Source organism: Rhamphochromis longiceps, linkage group LG3, assembly GCF_057381845.1.
Source record: "Rhamphochromis longiceps isolate RC_006_pf linkage group LG3, R_longiceps_female_GT1.1, whole genome shotgun sequence".
Classification (NCBI taxonomy): Eukaryota; Metazoa; Chordata; class Actinopteri; order Cichliformes; family Cichlidae; genus Rhamphochromis; species Rhamphochromis longiceps.
Genome location: NC_140559.1, coordinates 49,417,223 through 49,442,393, shown reverse-complemented (window position 1 = coordinate 49,442,393; position 25,171 = coordinate 49,417,223). Strand labels below are relative to the sequence as shown.

Here is a 25,171-nt window from a genome sequence, read left to right as displayed (position 1 = left end):
ATGGACATATTAAACATGAGATCCACCAGTAATGTCTCACACAGATGATGTTATTAGACTTGCCAGCCCGAGGCATCAGCTGTGTGTATTGGACGAGTGTCAGAGCCGGGAGCTCCCCTCCCCCATTCCAGACTCCCCCCCTGTGCTGAAACCAACTGGTCCAGGAGCTGCGTGCCAGCCTTGTGGTGACTCGCAGAGACCCCTCTTTGCTCCATGTCCAAGTCAGAAGAAAGTCTCTGGCGCTGAAACCGAGGCCCTCGCACTCCCGAAATATAAGAAAAAAGTCTCCTTTCTTCTGGCGAGCGTTAGCGGGGGACTCTGGGTTGGGGTGCATGGAGAAGGGGTAGCGTGTAGGATAGAGTTTCAGAGCCTGCTTTAAAGTTAGCCCCCCTCCTCGCTCCTGATGGCCTGTCGTGCAGGTTGAATAACATTCCAGTGTCGGGCTGATGCAGAAATGAAATGAGGAGAATCAAACGAGAAAGGATGGAGGGGTGGGAAGTCACTTTCGGCTGAGCTTCGGGTGCCCCTCTAGAGAGGTGGCTGACAGGACTCCCCAGAATTGGAGTCAATATTATTCCGTCTGAGAGGGGTTTGGATGAATGAGACTCAACAGTGATGCAAAACAAACCACTGTCAGATTGGCATCAGTGTCAAAACGGTTTGATACTGACACCGTGAGTCAGCGCGTGGCCCGCAGAGTTTCTAAATTTACAACAAGCGGCAATCCAGATGGGAATACATCATCAGATTTTTGTCTTACAGGATTTTTCAAAACGCCAGCCTGTCCCTTCGAGTTAAACGGTGACGCTGGATTTAAGCTAACTGTTGTTAGTGTGTGTGTCATGTGTGCTAGCGTCGCTAATTAGCACTAAACGCAAACTACAAGCGATGCTGATGAAAGTGACACTGCTAGATAATTGATAAAGATAGTAAGTTTAACTGAAAATAGAGCCTTTTTAAGAAGATCTAAATGGGGAAACAGAGCGAGCCTCCCCGATCCCTTGATTGTTTCAGAGTCGAGAGGCCCTCCTCTCGTTTTTAACCTTGACCTAGTAATTAAAAGCAGACCTCTACCACAGGATCTTCGGGTGTAGCGGGGCTCATAAGGGGTCAGCTTGTTGGAAATGTGATCACGGGCACAGCCTACATGTGCAGTATAAGTATTTTGTATAATTTTTGAAACATACAGCCCATAATAGGAATAGGCAGCGGATAAAAGGGCTCATTAGAGGCTCATCATCTGGGAACCATGAATGCATATACAAACGTTATGACAACTCATACGACTGTCAATAAAGAGACTTAATATGATGAAAAACTCATATTATGTCACATATTTCAGTCTAGTTCTCTAACTGACAGATTAACATTATAATCCCTATTGAGCCAATATAGTTACTAAAAAGTATTATACGATCGAGTGTCTTAAAAAACTCTTGCATTATTCTATTATGCACGTACGTAGTATGTATTAATTATTCCTAATTGGTTCAAAATCCTTACTTTGGCATGAAAAAAACTTTTTGGATCACTTCCTCTCTTTCTTTTTTTTTGGGCCACTCTCTTTGGCCAAATTGCACTGTAGGTCATTCCCAAAGACCAGCCCAGCATTGACATATTCTGTATTGATTAGAAAAGAGCTAATGACATCCACTGTGTCTTCTGTTGTACCACCGGCACACACAGGAGGCAGTCTCATTAATAATGTTGAGTTCTGAGGGGCTTTGTGCAGTTTTTCTGTATATTTGAGTTGGTGTACTCCGGGAAGTCAAAAGCAATTACCGACTCCCTCGTTTTCATTCACTCCGTGGAGATGGCAGAACGGTGTTTGTGGCTGTGGAGTAAAGTGGATGAATAACATTACACCAGAGTGCAATTAGGACTTGGACCCGGATCACAAGTCTTGATGATTGTACGCTATGTAAATTAAAGTGTATTTTGGAGAGACAAAGGAGGAATGGGGCAGAGCACGTGCTCGGTGGTGGGGTGGGGGCGTGAGAGAGTTTGCGGGAGCAATTGTGCAAGAGCGTTTGTTATACAATGAGACCGCGCGTCTTCTGTGGTGTATCCGAGCTGCCAACAAACACACCATATCACGTCTTCTGGGTGCAAACCTTATTATTATGCTTTCCAGGCCAATCACACCACAATTGTTATGCCTTCCAGGTCCATCCGTCCAAACCCCTCATTTGAATCCATATTGTGCATTCTTAAGTCTTGGACTAGAGATTTTCCTGTAATAGACTTTCCATTAAAGTGCGTCGCATCAGTCCACATGCACGCTCCAATCACAGCGCTGTAAAAGCCACATTTTACACAGCGTTTCTGTACTTTGACATTCGCTAACTACCCCCGACCGTTGTGTGGCTGCCTCACCCCAGGAGACCTCCTCTTTTAGATTTAGATAGGTTGCCTGCTGAGTCCAACCCAAACACGTTCTACCACTCAGCCAAGAGACACAGGCAGGGCAAGGTCGTTGGATTGTGTATATATAAGTGTGTGTGGTTGCCTTCCCAAAGTGAAGGTGCATAAAAATGCAAAAAGGTGCGCACACACTCCCACAATGCATTATCTCCCCCCGCTGCACACTGCAGGTACTCTCCTGGTTTGATGTCTAAAACATCTAACTAACTGGCCTTTACTATTGCGCTCACACAGAAATTAGACAGAGTCGCCACCGATAGCATCTACCAGGTGTCGGTGTGGTTCGCACTTCACCGGCCTTCATTTCACTTCATTAAGTCCCTCGCCTTTGCAGATTTGTACATCACACCAAGTTTTTAATGACTTAATTAGAATTAGTCAGCATCTAGTGAAATTAAGCCAATAGATCCTAAATGGCTTTTTTTTTTTTAAGTAGCACAGCATGTAAGTCCATGCTGCTGAGTGTATAACACAAGTAGTCCATTAGCTGGGGCTCAAATGCCATCTTTCACTTTTTCTTTTTAACACACACACACAAACCTAACGTGAAATAAGTAATAAGTAACTGTACAGTAGTGTTAGCATGTGTTTGAAAGTGTGTGTGTGTGTGTGTGTGTGTGTGCTGTGGACAATAGGTAAGATCAGGAGAAAGAAAAAGGGAGAAAAAAAAACAGGTTTCCTGAAATTCAGCAGACATTTAGATTGAGGTTGATATAAATCTAGAAGTGAGACCAGGCACCTCGAGACTGGCTGTGATTTGTCAGACCTGAGAGCTTTTTCCTGGACAGAAGAGAAGAGTATTGCTCTCTTTGTCCAGAGACATACCCCATGAGGATGTTTGCCCAGACCAATCAGACTTTCATCAAACTTCATTCTGTACTAGTCTAAGTGAGGACTTTGTGTCCCCGCTGCCTGCCAGCTCTCTGCACTTCTTCCATAGATTACTCGGCAGGCACCTCTTCCCTACAGCTGGGAAAAAACAAAACGCCCAATTAGAGATGATTATCTTTGAGCATTTCCTGATAAGTCGAACTCAGGGAAGAGAACAGAAGGTGTTAGGTAAGGGATGGCTTTCCGGGGTGAATGTGGACCATAATGATTTGAGCCAAGATCATATTAACTCATGCTTCATATGATCTTATCTCGGCTGGCAGCTACTATCAGTGCTTCTTTTCTTAAAAGTATTAGTATTTTCAAAGCATTGTGCATGGGCAGACAGTCAAATTCAGTATAAATGTATCAGTATATAAGTTTTAGCGTTACCCACATTCTTCCCCTTCCTATAAACGTCTTTTTTTTTAGTTGAAAGTCAGCCCTCAGGTCTTGCACCAGGCATTTGCAAGTTTATTCTTGCTCCCTAATCGATCACTCCAAAGCCGGGTCACCGGGGTCTCGGACGAGAGCAGCTCTCTCACGTTTCAGCCTGCATTTTCTAAAAGCCGCCAGACAACACTAAAGGAGCCTACGAAGCAATTCACCTTTAACCCCAGCGCCAACTATGTTTGGATGATTATTTACCCTTATTTACCAGGTGAATAAGACGCGGTCTGATTCAACAAGGGCGCCGACTGTCGATGACCACAAAGAATGCGTCTGGGTTCGTTGGTCTGTTTGCTTTGGTTCTCCGAACACATTCTTCGAGTGTTAAATGTTGTCTTTGAGTACTTTTTATGGCTTTTAAAGACTACTTTGAACGAGGTCACTAAAAATAATAAGCCGCTGAATGCACGGGTTTAACACAATTAAAGTTTGGGGTAGAAACATGGGTCAGGATGAAAATGGGAACAAGAAAATAAAAACCTGACAACGATCAATGAAAGGATATGTGCCAGTTCTGGTCCCACTGAGCCAACAACTTCCTGCAAAGAAAACATACCACACTATATTTGCTGCATCGATTATTTGTTCACGCCTTCATATTGATATTTGCACATTTAGGAACGTTGCGAGGACGGGGACATTTCACACAATAAAAGGGCAGTAACAAAAGATTTGCTTTGACTGAAATGTCACCGTTAAGCCTCGATAAAAGGACCTTCTAGTGAGCGGTGAATTTTCTCCTTCTGAGTTCACAAATGAGATTGTCACATTACTCTTTACAGGGAGTGTGGTCCTTCTCTGTTTGGAAATGTAAAATCGTCTCACTGACATTAATCAAGAGTGACAGAAAATATGTTATTGGGAGCTTTCTGAAGAAAAAAACATGCACATAACTTGAAATCAAATGCACATTTTTTTGCTAGGAAGATGGTGATTTATTGAAACATCTGCAAACATACATGGAAATAAAGGATAGCAGCCAAAAACAGAGTTTGTACAATTCTAACAAGCTTTAAAGTCAATATTTGCTACGACCACCTTTGTTTCTCAGCACAGCCTCAACTCTCAGGCAGCTATCTCGCAATTTCCTTCAGGAATAATTGTCCAGGCTTCCTTGAAGACATTCAAAGCTCTTCTTTGGATGTTGTCTGCCTTTTGTTCCGTTCCCTGTAAAGATGATCCCACGCTACTTCAACAATGTTGAGGTCCAGGCTCTCGAGAGGCCAATTCATGACTGATAGTGTTCCACTGTGTTTTTTTCCCATCCAGGTATGCTTTTACTGCATGTGTTTGGGATCATTGATATGCTCAAAAACAATCTTTTTTTGTATTTCTTAAAGACACGACTTTCAAATACTGTTCCTCTGCTGTAGATAGTTGTTTTTCTTTTCTAAGGCTGCGAGTTCTTCTTTTGTCCTCCACTTGTCAGCTTTCCTTAATGTTGTTAAGGACGCACTGCACGCCATGGTGAGATATGCCAAGTTTTTGGCTAACACCTCTTGGTGAATCACCTTGTTGGTACAAAAAATACTATTTCGTGCCTGTCAAAATGTGTTATCTGGCATTTTTCATTGATTCAGCTGAAGAAATGGGAACAAATGATGTGTTTTCTTTTTATGACAGGCTGCTAGCAACAAAGTGCATAGAGGCAATTTAAAGTTGGGTTTTTTGGGGGGGCGTTTTTTGGCTAAGTTCATCGCTTGAGTTAGGTGCATTTTTTAGGCTTGAATAATTTGTAGATTAGTTGTAGGTGGCTTAAACAAAACAAATAAAAAATCCAAGGACCAAAGTGAAAATGAGTGAAAAAGCAGCCGATCTCCAAAGAAAAACTTTGGGAGACCTTGAGAACTTTTTCTGATTACAAGAAAGTCTAGTGCTTTGGAAGCAAAACATGTATGATGACTAGTAGCTAACGACTCTGCTATCTGTGTCCACTGTCGCCGCTTTAAACTTTTTTTGACACTTCCAGGCAACCAAAAATGATCCAGTGAGTCATGGGGCCGTCTTGGCTCCCCTCCCTGCTTCCCCTTTGTGAACCTACACCATCACTCCAGGCTTTCGTTCAAGAATTCTAGCTCAAGTGGTCACTGATGGACACGTACGCGTATATAAACACACATGCCTTCTGTTCAAACAACCAGATCTTTCTGCTTCCGTCGTCTCACCCTCCTCCACCTCCTCTGCCTGTCTTGCTCTGCCTCTAATTTTGCTGCAAGTGGAGTCCAGGTGGAAGCCATTTGAATTCCCTGTGGTCGTGACCACTGTGGTTGCTTGTGACACAGTCATACCTCTCATTTCCAGACCATTTACAACATATTCTTGCCATCGGTAACACTCATGCTACAATCATTATGCCACCTAGACACACCATTGCAATTTGCGGTCAACAACACTAACACAGACACGCAGGACCAGATGGAAGGCAGAATTAACATTGTAATCAAGTCTGTGTTGAGTGCATGCAGCATGATACATTATGTAGTTGCTGAAAATGTGCATCACATTTGCCTGGCCATGGATGCCATGCAATTCGTGTTTTAAGATTTCATTATATTTCGTGCACTTGGCTCAGCATCACATAATGATATTGAAATGCATGCACCATTGGGATCAGTGTTATTGACATTGGAATTTGCTGTACCCCTGACTCAGAGGCTGAGCTGAAATTGCTGTTGTTGTTTGTGTGTGTCTGCGGGCGTGTGTGTGTGTGTGTGTGTGCGTTGCGTGTGTGTGTGTTTGTACAGTTGCGATTTCCCCTTCCTTCTCAAATCTGGCAGGGAATGAAGTGTCAATTGGAAAATTATGCAAATGCAGTTAGAGGGAATACAAAATGGAAGGAAATTGAGATCTGAAAAAGTCAAATACAAAGAAAGTAAATTGAGATTTTTCTGAGCAGATGCCCTCCAAACATGGATTCATCTCAGTTCAGACTGTGCTGAAAAATGACACCAGTAATTAGAAAAATGGTTGGGTTCGGCTTTGTTTCAGGCATTGAAGGGTGCAGCTTGTATTATATTTCTTTGTTAGCTTTCTGGCTCGTATTCACAATGCTTCATGTGGTTTTCAACTGACCATATGTTGTTCATTCTGAAAGCAGTGGCTTGTAGATATTTTGAAAGCCAATCCAAACTAAACTTATATTAGGAGGAAAATTCAGATATAGATTCTAGAGTTTCACAGCCGATAGCCTAGCTGTCTTTCCCCATATGTCCGTTCACACGGTTTGAGCTCAATGCTAATGTCAAGCTATTAACATGACTTTGCCACAATTTGGATACATGAGTTGGAACATTGCAAAGTGGAAAATGACACACTTGCTTGTGTTCTCCATGAATTTCAACAGGGTTGTGTTCAAATCAAGCACAGAAATTGTGCCTTTACTGGAAAAGATGATTGCAGATTCTAACGTTAGCTTCGTAGGCAATCAGTTGCCAAGCCTCTGACCACAGACCAATACCGGTCCGTGAGTCATTTGGTACCGGGCCGAGAGAGTTGAGGGTTGGGTGTGAAATTTATGGTTTTCAGGGCTTTTATCGTTATTTTTGAGTCGTTTTTATCATTAACTCAGTTTCCCTGGGTCTTTTCCCGTGTGTTATGAATAAATCTTCGTTTTTTTGGTTTTATTTTGTTGTATTTATCCGCGAAACCTTAAAGGCCGGTCCATGAAAATATTGTTGGACGCAAACCGGTCCGTGGCGCTAAAAAGGATGTTCTACGCTCATATATGAAAATTTAACAAAGTCTAAACACAAATCAGTGCTATGAGATTCTTTCATTGCTCCCTGAATAACTAGCACTGGTACTGCTGTTGGTGACCCGTGTTCCCCTGCCGGCTGATTATTAGTTGATACTACTTCTACTTTTGCGTTCTTCATCTGACGTTTTGACTGTTACAAGTCCATCATTCATAATGCCCTGCAAATAGCGCTATGTAATTTAAAAAGTAAAAAAAAAAGATATTCAGAAAAACAAATAAATGAGTTTAGATACTCATTTGAATCAGTATCAGTACCAACAGACATGCAGGCACAAAGCTCCTCCCCTCACTAGCAGCTGAATGTGTGAACAGTAACAAATATCTAAACGTTAGCCATGTGACTATTACCAATTACCCCACATTAGCCATCTATTAAGTTATTAAGTTAGCGGCTAATAATAAAAGCTAATGTTAATGTGGGTGGGAGGTAGGCAGGCAGCCAATGTTATCAGCCCTGCCCGTCTGCAAAGTTAAAGGACAGTGTTAATTCAACATAATTCGTTGTGTCTAAAAAGTGTTATGTTTCTGTTATGTACCAGACTAAAGCTGAGAAAAGTCTAGCAGCAACAAGACAGAAACAATTGCAGCTTGTGTTACAAACTCTATTTAATAAACTCTTTTATCAGCGACATAAATAATGTGCCAAGCCACCAGCAGCACAGTAAATAAACAGGCAGTTGCTGAACATATGCATGGACTAGTATTGTTGATTAACTTTATTTAAATATTCTTACTTAAAATTTTTCTTAATGTAATCTATTACAATTATTGGTATCAAAAATTGTATCTGTATCCGGTTGAAATTCCACTATTGTAACAACCCTCCTACACAATTTTAGCCATCTATAGTTTAGGATGCTGGCATGCTACCATGAAACAGATGGTGATGGGGAAGTATGGGTGAGATATTTCACTCAAAACCTGAAATCGTAATGCTTCTGTTGTGGCTACATTGCCAAACGTGTACTGTGGTATTCAGTCATGATAACCACCGATGTCAAAAGCCAGAAGCTGAAGAAATGGTTTTTACCTCAGAATTATATCCAACCCTGCCAATGCTATCCATCCGTATCTCTGAAAACAGCTGTCAGCATAACATAATGGCAATATATCGATGCTGCTGCCTAGAGGAAATCCATACTTTCCCTGAGGTTGCCTGGCGTTCAACGTTGAGGTCACTGTGTTTTATACCTATAAGCCCCGTTGTGCTCATACAAATGTGAGTATCTTTGCTTTGAGTGGTGTCTGCTTCAGTCTCCCGTAGCCACGTAATATGAGGCCCGTTTTAGCTCGAATCCAAAATCAATCCTGGCCACATAATGACTTGCCGTGTTTGTGGGCACAGCATGCCAATTGCTCCTGCAAGGTGATTAATGGCCAACAGGTGAGGTTGTCATGGTAACCTGTCCACCTGAGCCAGTATGGCAACAACAGCTGACGTGAAGGCTGTACATTGAATCTAGTCAGTGATTAATTACCTTCAAACATCAGTTCACGTGATCCCCCCAACCTTACGTCTTCCTCTCGCTTTTAATGGGTTTTATTCCTTTTTCAATCCATCATTCATTATCCCCCCCTCTACCTCTCCCTTTCTGTCCTCCCATCCTCTTATCCTCTAGTCCTTTTTACTGTACATTCCTCCCCAATTCTCAATAGTCCATCCGTCTCTCTTTCCTGTCCTTCCTATTACCCACCTCTTCCTCTCTCTCTTTCTTTTTCTTTGTCTGGGATCCATTTGTGCTGCATTAGGCAAGATACGCTGAGAGAAGAAGAGAGGGAGGATTGAAAGAAGGAAGACGTGGAAAATGGATAGTGCCTGAGCTTTGCATTATAATGGAGAACTGTCTCAAGGCAGATTTGCCCTGCCTTTAAACGAGGCATCCATCTGCATTTATTCACTGCATGTGTGTTTTTATTTCTCTCCCTTGTGGGAGTTCAGCTCATTCCTATAGCAACCCGGTGTACTGTTAAATATTTGTAATGGCAATTTGTTTTATTTGTTTTTGCACCCAGGTTTTTTTTTTATTGTGCACACAAGTAATTTCCTCTAATGGATTGTGTTGCCATTGTCTTCCAGTTGGGAAGTGTCCTATGTGTCAGGAGGGGTTACAGTGCCTTTGTGTGCGAGGAGGAGCGGAGGTAGGGCCCCATTATTTAACCCAGGCCATCAGTCACACTCAACAAGCCTATCATATAGGAGCATTCAGACACTGTACAGGCTAAAGTTAGCGCTATTATCTGCCTGTCAGTGGCTAGCTGTGTTGGGGTCCCTTGTGGAAAAGCAATTGTATGAGTGAATGCCTTGCTGCTCACGTTGTCAGGCTCCAAGGATGCACGCAGTGCCTTTAAAAGACCACTCTCCATTTACCTTTGGTTTTTCACACCTTTCAGCTCGCATTAGCAAAGCGCAATTATGACATTTCAGCTGAGTTTAGCGTTATAAAATTGACCGCTCAATTTTAAGCCATCAGCAAGGTTTGGAAGCTCAACCGAGTGGAAAAAATAATCTTTAACCGTAGACGGAAAGCATCATCTCGGTTTTAATCATCTCAGCTCATCTCCTAAGATTTCCGAGTGAGTGCTCATCAATCATACTGTATGCAGACAGTGGGCTTGATTAATATTCATTTTATATGAGACACTTCATTTGCATGAACACACTGTGTCTGTCTCATAAAAATTACCAAGCCCTCCCTGTCGGTGTGATAAGCATCTGGACATGAAGCAGTTGAAAATCGGAGACATGCTACTTAACCTGATCCTACTTCATTACATAGCGTTACGTGGCAGGGCTTCAAGCATGCGTGACTAGTTATATCGCACTTCGTATGTCCCCATCAGATAACAGCGAGGATCAAGTTTCGCATTGTTACGGCGACGCTGAATAGAAGGTCTCCGGATTAATAGAAATCATTTTCGGTTTCCTCAGGTCGTGAAGTGACGGAGAAGTGCCCACCGGGGCAGTGATGCGAATCAGCCCGATGGCTATCTCACCGTCTGTATTGGTGAAACGAGAGCGCTGTGTGTGATGAAATCCAACATTTATAAGGTTTAAAATGAAAATCTACAGTCAACGCCGGCCACAAGTCAAAGTGAGGAGTCACTAAAAAGATGTTATTTGCCCGGGGAACATTTTTCATAACATGGTCCAGATGATTTGAATTGTTCGTGTTTGCTTAAGTTTTTCGTTATATTAAAGATCTTTGGGTTCTGGACTGGACATCTTGGACTTTAAGAGATTATAATGGAGAGCTCTTTTTATTTTGTGGCATTTTAAAAGGCAAGAAATCATATCTTACATCAAAACTAAGCCTGAGCAGTAATGAAAACAATGATTACACATAGCAATACATATCAGGCACTGTAGTAGGAGGACTTCTCTTTCTTTATCTCTGAGAATAGACATGTGGGTCATTTAATTATGTGTTTATAGTTTTAAGTTCTGCTTCCATGTAGGTACAGTTCAAGGATTTTTTTTATTTTGACTCATTGTTCATATCAGATTTTTATTCCGCTGGTTTAGGAAAAAACTTATATTTACATCAGGTTATAATAAATTTGATTTTTTAAATGATATTTCCATAAAATTAATAAAATAACATTACTATTTACATTTTTAGTAACTTCTTATCCTTGTGCTCCACCTTTAGCAACAATGCTCAACAAGCATTAGCATTCCTGCGTTGTATTCGAAATTAAAATGCAAACACTCAATGTACCGTATACGTCTGATTTCTTATTCTGAAATATATTTCAGAGTGGATTTGTCTTCTTGACCCAAAGCAGAGTGAAGTGGTGCAGCAAACACAGTGCGGGGACAATGACTCAGATGTAAACTAGTAGTTGTGTATTTAAATATGTAAAGTACATGGAAAAAGCATGTAAAACAACTGGCATACTGTATTTGACTTCTGGTTATCTCTAATGCGCCGAAGCATTGGAGTAAAAACAGAGGAAGAAGGAGAGCTTCTGTAAAATATATGAAACGGCCTCCAACAATTTTGCAGGAGAGGAATTACACCGTAATGGTAACGGGTACGGCAGCAAATCCCGAGGTATCGGTGTGTTACGATTTCCTTTTAGCATGCGTGTGTGGAATTTATTCAGGTTTTCCTATCCGGCTTTCCAAGATGATTTTTTTTTCATATCAGGTGTCATTGACAAAGCAGTCAACACAGCATGACTAATTGCAGCATAACACATTTGAGTCTCACCCGGTTGGAGGAGCACGGGAGCATTATCAATGTCAAGATTGCGTGTGGTGTTTAGTAGTAAATCAGCAAAGCCAAACATCTTCTTCTGTAGCTTTTAACACTGCAATGTCACACCAAAGGAGATGAGTGTTCAGCACGTTTAAAACAACGCTTCCACACATGATTAATGAACGTACACTTTTTAAATTTATTTATTTGGTGTTTTGATCCCATCACCAGCTGTGGATCTGACTTATATTGTCTTAACAGATTTATGTCCGTCATTGCTTCCTACTTTTTTTCTTTGCCATTCTTTTTTAATGCAGTCACGCAACGCCCACCCTCTCGCCCCAACAACCACATTCCTTACTTTTCCTATCACCCGGCTTTGTCAGGTAAACTCTTCAGTTAATTAAAACTGTCAGGTTTCATCTTGGCTCCGTTGGCACGCACCACAGTTACAGAAAAAACCAAAACGACACCGACAAGGAAAAAAGTTGCGAGGGCCGTAATGAAGAAGTCTCCTTGATGTGGCTGAGAACAGACGCTACAGTTGTTGCTAGGTCTGCTAAATGTTGGCCAGCTTATCTAAGGGAGTTATCCTAAATCCCCCTCAAAACAAGTACCCTTGAAACGTCAGCACCATAATGTATCATAAGGCTCCTTCTGGAATACAAGACGAGCTGGCAATGCTGGACTAGCGTTCGGCCTTTTTTCTCCCCGCTTTCTCTAACGTTGAACAGGGTCCAAGCCTTTCTCATAAATATGTATTTTATGATGTGTTCTTTTGGCGCGCGATGCCAGTTTCAGTACCTAAGCCCACACTTTTTTTTTCTTCTTCTACTTTTTTTTTTTTTTTTTTTTGGTAGAGAAAATTAACAACTGTGATAGTGTTCTTCATTTTATGTGATAATTTCTTAAGTAACACCTGTGCAAGTAGTTGCTGGTTAATAGGCTGTGCTGTGAGATGTGCCGTGTACGCTCTCACTAGCACACACAAATTCTAATTGTCTCCATCCCACTGAAAAAAAGCTCTCCTGAGATATAGGGGGGAAACAAGCACATGCCAGCAACCCTAGCTTTGAACTTTGTCATATATATATATATATATATATATATATATATATATATATATATATATATATATATATATAAAATTTTATTTTAATATTTTTAGTCTGCATTTTCCCAAACCTTATCCTTTGCTATAAAACTCCAATTTGCCGCTTGGACAGAGTGATTATTCCTGGAATAATGTATTTTTTATTTTGTCAAGGCAGTCTCAGCATCCGATTTGATGTCGTATTTAATTTAGCTCTCTGGCAGCTGTCAAAGTGTTTTAATAAAAGCACTGTTTACTCATAAGGACGTGGCTTTGATCAAGCACGCTCTTTCACACTGCTATTTTAACTTCTTTAGAGTCCCACAGTCATTTCTGCATGCACGGGACGGAGCGAACAGTACACCAGAGGGTGGTTCGGTAGATGGTCTCCAAACTCCGGTTGAGTTCACTCATGGAGGCCTGCCAAGACTTTGCTAATGAGCACTTTTAACCTCTAATATTGCCCAAATGGCCTTCCTATGCAGAGACCAATGATAGGCTTCTGTAAAGTCCATTAATATCTGTTCAAAAAAATCTGATTAGCCTAATCGTGGCTTTTTGAATTAGGATTAAGGGCTAGATTCTGAGATGGGTTAAGTCGCCACTGCTTGAGCTGATATGGAAAATCTGATAAACGTGTTTTACTCGTGTAACTTGAGATTCTTATGTCAGTCAACTTCCCAAGTGCCGTGTCCTTTGACGCAGCGCTTGACCTTTCGCAACCAGATTTTCGTCCCTCCTGCAAAGGAATTAGCTCCCCCATAATATTGAATGTAGTACTGACAGCCTAATGTGCAGCAGTGGCGATTGTGTAATGGATGCCAGGATTATGTGCACTCTTTGACTTGTGTCGTTTTACAGAGATTACATTTCTGCAGCAGATCATGGCTGATGGTGGATAATAGAAGGGTTTTGTAGATGAGGGGGGATAATCATTAAAGCTGATTTAACTTTAATATCATGGTATTTGTTTTATGGGGATCATATTATGAATCGCATCAGATTATATTGTTGATCCTTCTTTAACCGTGCACCCTATTATTCATTCACATCTCACTGTTATGTTACATATCTTCATTTTGAATAGTGGCACAGTTTTCAGGAATCGCCATGCAAAACATATTTGATGTTTGCAGCTCATTTTATGCTAAGTAGCAATAGCTTAGCAATGACTTCCTCCGTCAGGAGTTCACTCAGGGGGCCCTCTCACGGTGTTAGAGGTGCAAAATCTCAAACTGCTAAGTTATGGTTCTTACCCGCAGGAAAGTGAAAACACTAGTGCGTTTCTTATGTCAATTGCCATCAATCCTTGAGAGAATACATGAGGTCTGGAGCACATATGCATAACCAATTCTCCAAATACAGCAGGGTGTGCTTCATCGCTCAGTGTTCGCCTCTCTGTGGGAGTGATTTGTTGGTAAGGTGTAAGGAGTTAACACTTCGGCGAGCAAACAACAACAGAATATCCAAAAATACCTTTTGTGGTTTGCGCTCTCTTAGCGTCTGGTTGATCACGCCTGGTATGAGTTCATATGACTGCAGACTGAGCAACTTGCACTGTGTCACTCGATGGCGACTTGAAACCCACAGTGCCATAAGGGCTGTGCATAAGGATTTATAAAGCCACGGGCATCCATCTGCCGCGCTTCTTACTGGAAAAGACAACAGTCCGATTGTTCACCAAGAAGTTTTTTGAGATCCCAAACCTCATTTACTTCCTGTCTTCTGTTCAGCTCATAGGCATGTTGTTTTTTTGTTGTTGTTTTGTTTCTGACAGACTTTGGAAGGCATCTGGAATCCGAGCAACAAGGCTTGCTGCGGTCCTGTGGGAAGTGTGGCGCAGTGGAGGGATCGGTGCCATAAAGGAAGCACCCAGCTGGGGCATTTGCCAGCAAAACACTGAGTACTGAACTTATCTGGGACCTTCAGCAGCGGGCGGTAAGAGGAGGAGGAGGAGGAGGCCATGTTGACCGCACGCCTGCTAGTCCTCGCCAGCCTCTTCGCACCAGCCGCACTGGGTGAGTTTGGCTCATTAAAGCAAGTGTTTGTGTCTGTGTGGATGTGCAGATGCAGGCACAAAACATGCCTCTTGCGTTTCCTGATTGGCATGATTTGAAGCTGTATCAGAATTTCATGTGTTCACTACTTAAGTGCCAGATTCTGTCAGCCAACTGCAGTAAAAGCCTCTGACTTTATGTCTGTCTTGTTTTCGCCGTCTATGCAGCTCCTCTCACTAATTAGCAGTTATTTTTACTCCCAAAACTCGCAGAAACTTTTTTCCCTACACTTTTCTTCTTTTGATTTTTCTGTCTGTTTTTTTTTTTTTTTTCTGTGATTTTTCGATCTATTTTTAGATCTGTCCCTCTTACTCTTGGCTCCATCTCTTGCTCTCCTGGCAATAGAAAAATGAACTGAAATTACTTTCAAAGAATCACTAACGCCGCGCTGGCTTTGTGGCGTACGTTTAGGATTGTTGAAAGTTGCAAGAATTAGGGAGGAAAAGAAGAAAAAAAGGAGATCTTTTATCACTTCATGAATTAAGATCTTAAGATTAATTTGCAAGGTCTTTCTTTTACCACGTCTCTGTAAACGGAAATCGCAGCGTTTCCCCTTGGCCTTCTGTGGATTGTTTCAGAGGCAAAGTAAATGAAGTCATTTAAATTCAGATTAAAAGTAGTCAGTGGTGGTGGTCTGGTAGCTCGGGGTGTGGATGCGGCTTGGGTTTAGATGTAGGGAGTGACGGGGAGTGGAGCAATGGCCCATAAAAATGTTAATTTAATATGGCGAGAACCATTAATGGGAGATTTGAGGCTAATTGAATTGTTTTTGTGCTGTGATATCTGTGGATGGGATGGGATTGTGTGTGTGGGGGGAGGGCAGGTAAAAAGCACACTTCTTCGGTTTTCCTTAATGCTCAGAAGAAGGTCAGGAGGCCAACAATACGTTGCAGGCTACATCCGTCTTTAGAGAGATCCATTGAGTAAAGGTTTAGGCATTACCAGGTAGTCGAACTGAAAATGAAAATTCATTTTTGCAAAAGAAAGGACTATTTATAAAGCTGTCTCGACTCCCTCCTTTGAGGAATGCAGGATGAACTCGGTGCTGTGTGGGTAAGAGCTGTTGATGATTGCCACTATTGAAAGTCTGGTGGGAAGGAGTGCTAATGATGGCGAGCTAGGCTTCCTTTTCCCAGTGGAGCACTGTTAGCCTAGCGTTCTAGGTCCTGTTTTCGGGTTGAAATACAAACTTGTCGGCACAATGGGACCTCGCAAATGTGTAGTGGCACTTGGTTTAAATAATTGGTGATAGTAGTTGATAGCTACTGAAACGTGGGCTTGTTAAAAGAGGGAGGCGTGGGACAGGGAGCATTTTTCTCTTGCATTTTTGCAACAATGCGAGTGGCCACTGGGACCGAGGCCACTCACGTGATCATAAGCATTAAGTTTTAACGCCCACTCCAAAAAAGAGGGTTCATTGTCATTTAGGTTAATTTGAGAATTCAAAAATAAAAAATATCAAAAGTGCTTTAACTCCACAGCTGATCACAGATGAGTAACGATCAAAACACGTACTGATAGAAATAACGGATTCGTGAGTTTCCCCTGAATGCGGGCAGGTAGCTAACACATCCAGACATGAGTATGGGACAAGTGGACATATGCTGTGCTTCTGAATGTAAAACCTTATGAATTTTAAAGTTTACCCTAAGCCTTTATGTCCGTTACTTAAAAAATATAACCTTCTGAAAAATAAGAGTGCATTTGGATAATAAAAACCAGGGTGCCTTGCTCAATTAGAACTAAAGGCAAGCGAGCAGCTTTTTATAACAGTGTTTTAAAAAGGTGGGTTGCTCCAAAGATTAGGAGCTGCCATTGAAAATGCTCTATCGTCTCTGCTTTTATGTCTGAATCTTGCAGTTTTCAAGAACAGCCTCAAATATTTATTAGCGAGGGCTGTTTGACAGCATAAAAAAATGATATACATAGACAAGAGGAGCCATTTCCTCCTTATAACACAACTTATTCTCTATTGTATCAAAGTAGATTTTGTTAAAATAAATGACAGTAGTAAAATAAAACCCAGTAAACTGATGTGCGATCAAGCCTCAGCATAAATGTCAAAGCACACACACTAATGCTTAACTAATACTGTTACGAGCAGCACAAAGGCACTCATATATCCATATACAAGCAGCCATATTTAGAGCAGACACTCTGTGTGGTCACTGTTGTTAGTCCCTTTGACCTTTCATTTGATTAGCATTGACTGTAAAGTGCTGCTTAAAATAGATATGTCAGTCAAGCTGCGCAGAAGCACCTCTTGGGCTATCTGTGTTAAATTCTGCCTGCATCAAAATCGGCTGCTTTTCACCTGCAATTAATTCTCTTAAAGCTGCAGCTTTACTGGAGGAATCTCCCGTCTTTGGAATGAGAGCGTTCTCACGTGTCGTCATCAGAAAGATGCATAACGATCGTCTGCCGTTTGGACAAACAACTGTAGGATTACACAGACGCAGCCCATTAGAAAGCGCCCCCGGGGGTGGAGGTGAAGTGGTTGAAATAAGGCAGACATCCGAGAAATGTGGCTGAAACGTGTCAGCTGTAGACGCCCTGTGACGTTCAGTTTATGGAAAGGAAGTAAGGTCTGTCTTTTGCGTGTTTTAGCGCCGCCATAAATCCAGTATACTTCACATTTTTCCCCCCCAAGCATAACACGACTGCATTTTCCTTTCTTTTTCTTTTTTCCTCTCGGCTGCATTTATTTTACGTCAGTATGGTGTGAATAAGATGGGAGAAAAGCGAATTCATCAGTCTTAAAATCTGTTTGCGATCATTTGAAAAAACGGTCAGCTGCGGGGCTCGCGTGATTTCTCGTAAACGGGCCGAACCATGCGAAAACACCTTCACAGTCCTTTAAATCAATCATCCTGCTCTCTCTGTGATCAACCTCTCCTTCATCGGTGAGTAATAGGTGACATCGAACTCGTAAACCACCGACTCCGTAAGGCAAAAAACCAGCCGCACTGGTGCATTTCGTAGCAGATTTAGTGGCTGACACCCAGTAAATAATTTGACATGTTCATCAAGAGCAATCATTTAATACTCAGCCTCGTCCTGATGCTATGAGCAGACGTGGCCAGATGTTGCCAGTGAACTGTTTTGCAGCTGGGGGAAGCTTGAGAGGGAATATTCACCACAATGTCATTGTGCATGTTTCACCCTGAGAGTGTTGGAAATGTGTACTCTGGGGGATGCTGGCCTACTTTGGCATCTATATTCCCTTTTGTCTGAAAGTCAGGCACACGCAACCTCGTGCGCGCACACGCTGACTAGCGTCAAGCAAAAGAAACTAGCACCATTCCCACTGACACACATGCAAAGTCGCACTTTTAATAATCACAGTACACATGCACGCTGATGCATTCGCCACTTTAGCCTAAGAGGCTGGAATAGAAGCCCAACAGTGGCCTTCCTTGTCTTTTTTTTCTTCTTTTTTTGCTGTTGAGCAGAATGAGGAATATTTCTGGACAACCGTCACAGCAGCGAGATTAAAAAAGAAAAGAAAGTCAAGGAGAGAACGCAGCTTAAGGAGCGTTAAGGATGCGTGGCTGTTTGTACGTGGGTGGCTCTTTGTTTGCTTGTATGCGAGTGTGTGTGCTTCCCTATCATCTTCTGGTTTGTGCGCGAGTGGAGCTACAAAGTCCGTGCCAGATTAATAAAAAGTTCCATCCCTGATGCTGTCACGGGGGCTTGAAAAATAGGCAGAACGCAACCTTGGCGTTGTTTCGGTAAGATCAACTAACAAAAGGAAAAAGCAATGTCCCGAACACTCGAGCCATGCCAGAGCGGCGCATTAATCATGCGTTTCTCTGCATGTAAAATCCTCCTGGATGACTTTTAGATTCATTCCGCTTAATACTGCCCCGTGCAATCGCAGACATCGGCGTGTTATAATGGATGACGGCTCAAGAAACAAATTTAGGAGACGAAGAACATGAAGTCTGACTCTTGGTTGTACGGTCAGATACAAGCGCAGGCATCAAGCGTGGAACCAGATATCATCCTGCTGGGTGAGGAGGGGTTGGTAGGTAATGAGGAATGGATGAGGCAGCAAGACAGATGTGTGCCTGCCACATCTGTTCAGCGTTTGTTAGGTGTTGCACTGGTAGGGTAGGTTTTTGTATCTTGCAGAACAATGTTGGGTAATTGGCAGTTCTGCAGATGAACATACATAACGTCCGTCTCGCATGCCTGCATTCTCTTGCAGGCCTTAAACAAAGCCTTACGAACAACCCTCTCTTTCTCACATTCCCGTATCATCATTAATATGCTAAGGTTAGCTGTGTCTAACCAAACAAGAGCATTAAACTCTGACGTCAGGCTCGCTGTTCCCGTACACGATCCACTTAATTAATCTTCTACTGCCAGGGCACTGACTCCATCCGCCAAGGCATCCCTGGATTTGCCTAATTTGCTTAATTAATTAAACAAATGATTTATTTGAGCTCATATTTCAAAGCGGCAGAAAGTTCTTTGTAGAGCCTACTGAGGCATGTGCTGTTGTGTTGTGACTGCGAGATGCCTCTTCAAGCATTGCAAATAAGTGGGCTTCGGAGTGGGTGGATGTCAATCATTCATTTGCACCAGCATAATGTACATGCATATACAGCACTTTGGGGCAGGGATAAATTATATATGCATTAGAAGGCGACGTTAGATGAAGAAAAAAACCAAACAACAGGACTTTATTTAGACAGGCATTGTGTTGCTTTGGTAAGAGTAAATCGAGAGTTCGACGACTGTAGCTTTTGTACAGCAGTCTTCACTGAATGGTTTTTGTGGTATGAGGCAGGTATCGGCCTCACATGTAATAAGCAATCACAAAACAAACATGTCTATTCATTATTTAAACTTTCAGGTCAAGCCAGTATTCAGTCCTTTTGAGTGCCATGCCCATTCCTATTATCTACCATCCATTTTGCATAGCGTATCCGATATCAATTTATTTTGTCTAACTCTATTGCATATTTTTTTGCATGGGTGCAATCCACCCATATTATTTGTATCTATTTGACGTGCAGCCAGACATAGGGACACTGACTAGGGATGTCACCAGAACTGATATTTAAGGTACACATTTTCACTCCCAAAGCGTAACATTTTACGCTAGGTGACAAATCGTCTGTATATTACGCTTCCGGGCACCCAACACGTCCCTATATTACGAGATCGGAAAAGTTAGGAAACGTGAGAACCGTTTGGAATGAATTTACACATGTACGTTTATTTGACTTAAATTGGAAAACAGAATCTAACGTCATTAAAGTGGTGGTTAAGGTTAGGGTTAGGGCTGTGATACATGGCTGGAACGTGTATTACCACGGGAACATCACTCTAATGGATTTCATCCATAACCCTGTGCGTAGCATAAGAACGCGGATGGTCACCCTTCGCGTGCCTCAGGAACGCCTCGGGACGTGACAAATCGTCGGTATATTACCCCTCGTGAGTGAAAACGGGCTGGATATTGAAATTCTGAAAAAGTGACGCCACTTGTTTTTTGGCATCAAGTCAACAGAAGTGCAGCAAATAAACCGAGCTGTAGCTGAATGCATTCACAAACACTATTGTTCTAATCTTTATCTTTAAAAAATTACTCTTAATTGTGTTTTTTTTCCCCCTGTGGTATCAAAGGAGTAGCAAGTATGCACTATTTCCTGCATATTAGTATTTAGTTTGAAATTCTAGCACTGTGACAACCACAACGCTTGTTAATTTTTCTTAGTTTAGCATCCTTAATTCTAAATTGTAAAATGAATAAATACATAAATAACGAAAAGCTACTACACTCACACCCACAGAAATCAGCCTTCTTTGAGGACCTTGAATGTCATTGCAAGATTTCATGAAAATTTGTTGAGATATTTTAGCATTAATCAAGCTTCCATCCCCCTGAGTCACAGTAAAAACTTTTAGTTCCAGCTGTATTTTTTGTTAGGGCGCAGTCCTTGTTGTGCAAAACGGTATGCCTCATTGACTCTGGGCGAGGCGAGTATGGCTGCTTATTTCTAGCACTTGAGGGAAGTCTTGACTTCATTTCAAAGCCACGGATTTTAATCAAATAATAAAGAAACGTGTGAGAGGTTTTTTTTAAAATTGATATTATAATAAAAGTTGGATTGCTTTGAAAATGGTTTTCATGATATACTTTAAAATGCCTCTGGTTGAATGCATTAACAGGTTTATTTCTCTTTTTAATTTGCATCCCTATTATAGTTTTACAATAAACCCCACAAGACTTACTAAAACAAACAACATGCATATTTGGACAAATCAAATTTTACACCCACCCTAAGGATGGGTTGCACAGCTGCCACTTGAATGACAGCTTATTTCAAGTTTTCACTTTTAGTTTCAGTTGTTAGGATGTGTTGCATCGTTTGAATACAAGTTTTTCAATTAGATTTAAATATGCAGCGCTGAAAGACTCGTCATCTTTCGGTTTCGGTTGAATTTTCCACGTCCGCGTAATATATTTTGTGTGGCGTTTGGCATCAAACATTCCCTTCTCTTTTTATGTCCTTCTGTAATGAGTGAAAAATCAATACCTGCTTGATATGGGGAATAAAAAAATGGCCCTTGCTGCCCGTGGCATCTGTAGTGACGGCTTGACATTGCCAAATTGCTGTCAGAACGTGCAACCCAAGAGGAATGAATGACAGTAACATTAAGAATGGCAGGGTGGGGTTAAATACCTCTCCATGTTTTATAGGTGTCTGCACCGGGACCTGTGTATATCTTCCAAATACATGAATTAGAATCTCAATTCACTCAACCCACTTGCACAAGCATAATTTGCTAAGCGCTGAATGATGCCATTTAAAGTGGACTTGGAGCTGGCCGAATGGTGTTTAATGAGGACAGATATTGACAGCAAGGTCAAGTGGCAGTGGATGTTAGTTTACATTAGACTGCACAATGTGTATGTGTTTTGTAGTATCCAGAAGGCTGGAGGGAGATTTGCTAAGTAACCCCGCAGCCCAGCTCGCACAGCAGAAATGGTGGGCGTAGAATACCACAGGGTTTCCCACACTGCATAACAGCAGGGGTCAGGGAGTAATTTAGGGTGTGGGCGGAATGTGAGGAGCAGGAAGGGCAAAAAAGAAACCAAGCAGAGAGACAATGCACTGACCCATGCTTTACTCAATTTGTGAAATTAATGACCTTTTTCTTATTTTGTGAAATCCATGTTTATTCCCATCGTCTGTGGAATAACTGTGCATGTGCTGTGCATGTATGTGAGATACGGGATTTGTATTCTGATGGCACATTAGGTGCAGTGACAGACTGTGCATGTGATTACATGTAGCGATATTAAGACACTGCAGTGCTGTATATGCTAATCTTTCAGCTTGGAAGGATTGCCCCCCTCCTCCTCCAAGCACTGTTTCCACCATAAGGCTTTCACAATCACGGATGAGGGTATGATGATGGTGGTGAAACTGTGTCCCAACCACCCACATAATGAATTGCTGCTGCAGCAGTGCATGATTTAAACATGCCTTGAGGCATACTGTACGCATTTTGCTAATTACTCAGATTACAATCTGTCATTCCCAAGCACATGTTGCTAATAGTGTGAGTTGATATTTGCATAGATGTCTGTGTTTATGTGGTTGGGAACTGGGATATTTCCATCTTAATATCTGTCTGTTTATTAGTTCCTATTTATCTCTCTAAATACACGGTTCAAAATGAGATCAGCATTCTGTTCAACACAATTGAGATTTGATATTTTTACCCTTGTAAAATTAAATAAATGATAGCAAAAGTAATCATTGTAATCAATTTGCATCCTATTTGGGCTTTAAAGAGAACATTTTTAATTCAATCCTAAAACTTACCTCACAACAACTGCAGCTGTTTAGTTAATAGCTAGAAATGCAGTCTAGCTAAACGGCCTAGCTAAACAGCCTAGCTAGACATTCTAGCTATTAGCTAGGTTGTCTAGATGAAATTACTATTCTATTCAGCACAGCTGGGATTTGATATTTTTACATTCTTAAAATAAAAAAGTTGATGCTAAAACTAATCATTGTAATCAACCTAGCTGTTAGCAAGACTAGCTATCACTGCCTAGTTAGACCGAGACGGTCTACTGAGTCTAGCTAATAGCTAAACAGCTAATAGCTAAACTGCGAACTTGCTACCAGTCTTTCACATTAAGGGCAGCACTGACCAAGTTGTGGTGTTTTGGCACTGGTGGGCGATGCTGAGGTCTCATATCAGTGGAACATGTGTTTTTTTCTGTTGGCCCAACCGAGAGACATTTTAACTTTCTGTTGATAAAGAAATTAGCATAACGGCTCCCTGTTGCCAAAACAAAAAAACAGCCTTGCAAATGAAGAGCATATTACAGTAGCCTTATTATGTACAGTACAGTACAATGAGGGAATGTTCATTTGCACATTATCAGTACATCTTTTGCTGCATGTGGCATTATTGCTGTTGTTCAGCCTTGTAGGAGCAATTGAGAGCATGAGACAAATGCAGAGGAAAATACAGGTGCCTTCTTTTGTGGGACTCGGAGGACGTGTGAAGCAATACCTCCTTTATTTGACCAACAAAGGGAATAATTGAAAAACAAAAGTGGCAAAGGATTAATCAGCCACTGCTCCTTTTGATCTCCTTTCCTTCCCTTATGCGGCACTTGAGCTAACAGGGTGAATTTTAATGTATTCATTCACAAACAAAGATCCAATGCCATTTTGCCTCAAACTAAAGTTCACCACAGATGCAGCAGGCCAATTATAGTCAAGGTAGCATGGGACCCTGCTCTCTCTTCCCTCAGCTCTATCATTGAATAAACCAACCATGCACAGTGAATCAATATTGAGTATTGTAAAGTGTGCATTTATAGCAAAAGTATAGGGGGATCAAATGATACCGTGGCACAGATTAGCCCATGAGAGCTCGAGAAGAACAGAGAGGGGTAAGAAGCGATAGAGTTAGTCGCGTGGGGGTGGGGACGATACTAGAGATGGCCTTCAGTATAGCCCAGTGGCCTTGTAGAGGAATTCAATACAGCCATTGACAAAAGAAGGCTTCCATTGTAGAGGAACCAGCCTCCTTTGGGAAGCTGGTCCATTTCCTTATTAATTGTGCTCTCATTAAAATAAAAGGAAGGAGAGAGGGGAATGGATAGCCCGAGAGTAATGGTAGCTCCTTGTTTGGAAGGATGCCAGGGTCAAGTAGTTTACAGTTCCAGTGCTTTGCACTGGGTGGAAAATACAGTGTAGTTTATGCGTTTTATGTACTGCATGAGCAGCGCACACACACACACTCCCTCTCCCTCTTTATTATCTTTCTTTCAAACCCTCCCACACAGAAGGACACAAATCTTCCATAGTGCTCCCCTCCCGCTGCATCCTCTGCAGATGTACAGTATCCAAGGCTCAAGGGGTCACAGCTTGCCCTGAGTCTCACACCACAGCTGTTACCCACGGGAGGAGTCGTCTGTTTAGGCCATGGATCACTGATATCCTGACCGAACAGACTCCCCGAGATAGCCCTTGACTCTGTGCTCAAAGTATAATTCCAGTTTATTACAAACTGGGTCATATTTTCAGTAGATTTATCAGTTATGATAGCACAGCTCCGGACGAATTAAATGCTGAGATCTGGGAGTACAGCAACAAGTCGTAGGAAAAAAGACAACCCCCACAAGCAATCAGAGAGCCTGAAAGCTTAATATACTAGTGGTTATTAAAACACCCTGGACGTGAGCACAGCCAAAATGCTCACAATAGCCCTTCTTTATGTAATAATCTGTATACAGAAGGTTACAAGGCCAGACCAAGAGGAAGGCCTATGAACTGCGATGAAAACCTGTTTGGTCATCTGGCTTCTACTTGTTCTTATCCAGCTTTTAGCATCTTTTAATGATGGTGTGGTAGCGGTTCTCTTTCACATATGCAGGAGAGAGTCTGCATCAGAGCGTGCAAAAGCCAGGATAATTGAAAACACCGAGTTGCAGTGAACACCGAGCGTAGAGACTAACGTCAAGAAAAAAACAGGAGAAAACGTCCAAGGACCAACTTGACCAGCTGCAAATGTAATTGTGCTCATCCACACACTGCAGGCAACGCACATTTTCCAAAACCTCTCGCCAAAACACGAAAGCGTGTTATTTACCTCGCGTCGCTTCACACGCTGCTTCTGGATTTAGATTTATTGTATGTGAAATCTGGTGTTGTAATCTTTTTTTAATGTGGAAGCCATATCCAAGCATTAGCTTTTTTTTTTTTTTTTTTTATTTCTCTTCAGATATTTCTCCTGCTCCCTATTTTTGGCTTGATTATATTATATAATTGCA

At 41.8% G+C, this 25,171-nt stretch overlaps 1 protein-coding gene across 6 annotated transcripts in view; it reads left to right on the top strand.

The window, feature by feature from the left end:
• Positions 1-25,171, top strand: part of LOC146675131 (adhesion G protein-coupled receptor L3) — a 279,742-nt gene that overhangs the window by 59,211 nt on the left and 195,360 nt on the right. For all 6 annotated transcript variants that reach the window (XM_085400200.1, XM_085400203.1, XM_085400201.1 and 3 more), the window contains one exon: positions 14,574-14,814. In XM_085400200.1, coding sequence (XP_085256326.1) covers positions 14,760-14,814 — 55 coding nt within the window. In that variant the 5' untranslated portion in view covers positions 14,574-14,759. The remainder of the gene's footprint in view (positions 1-14,573; positions 14,815-25,171) is intronic.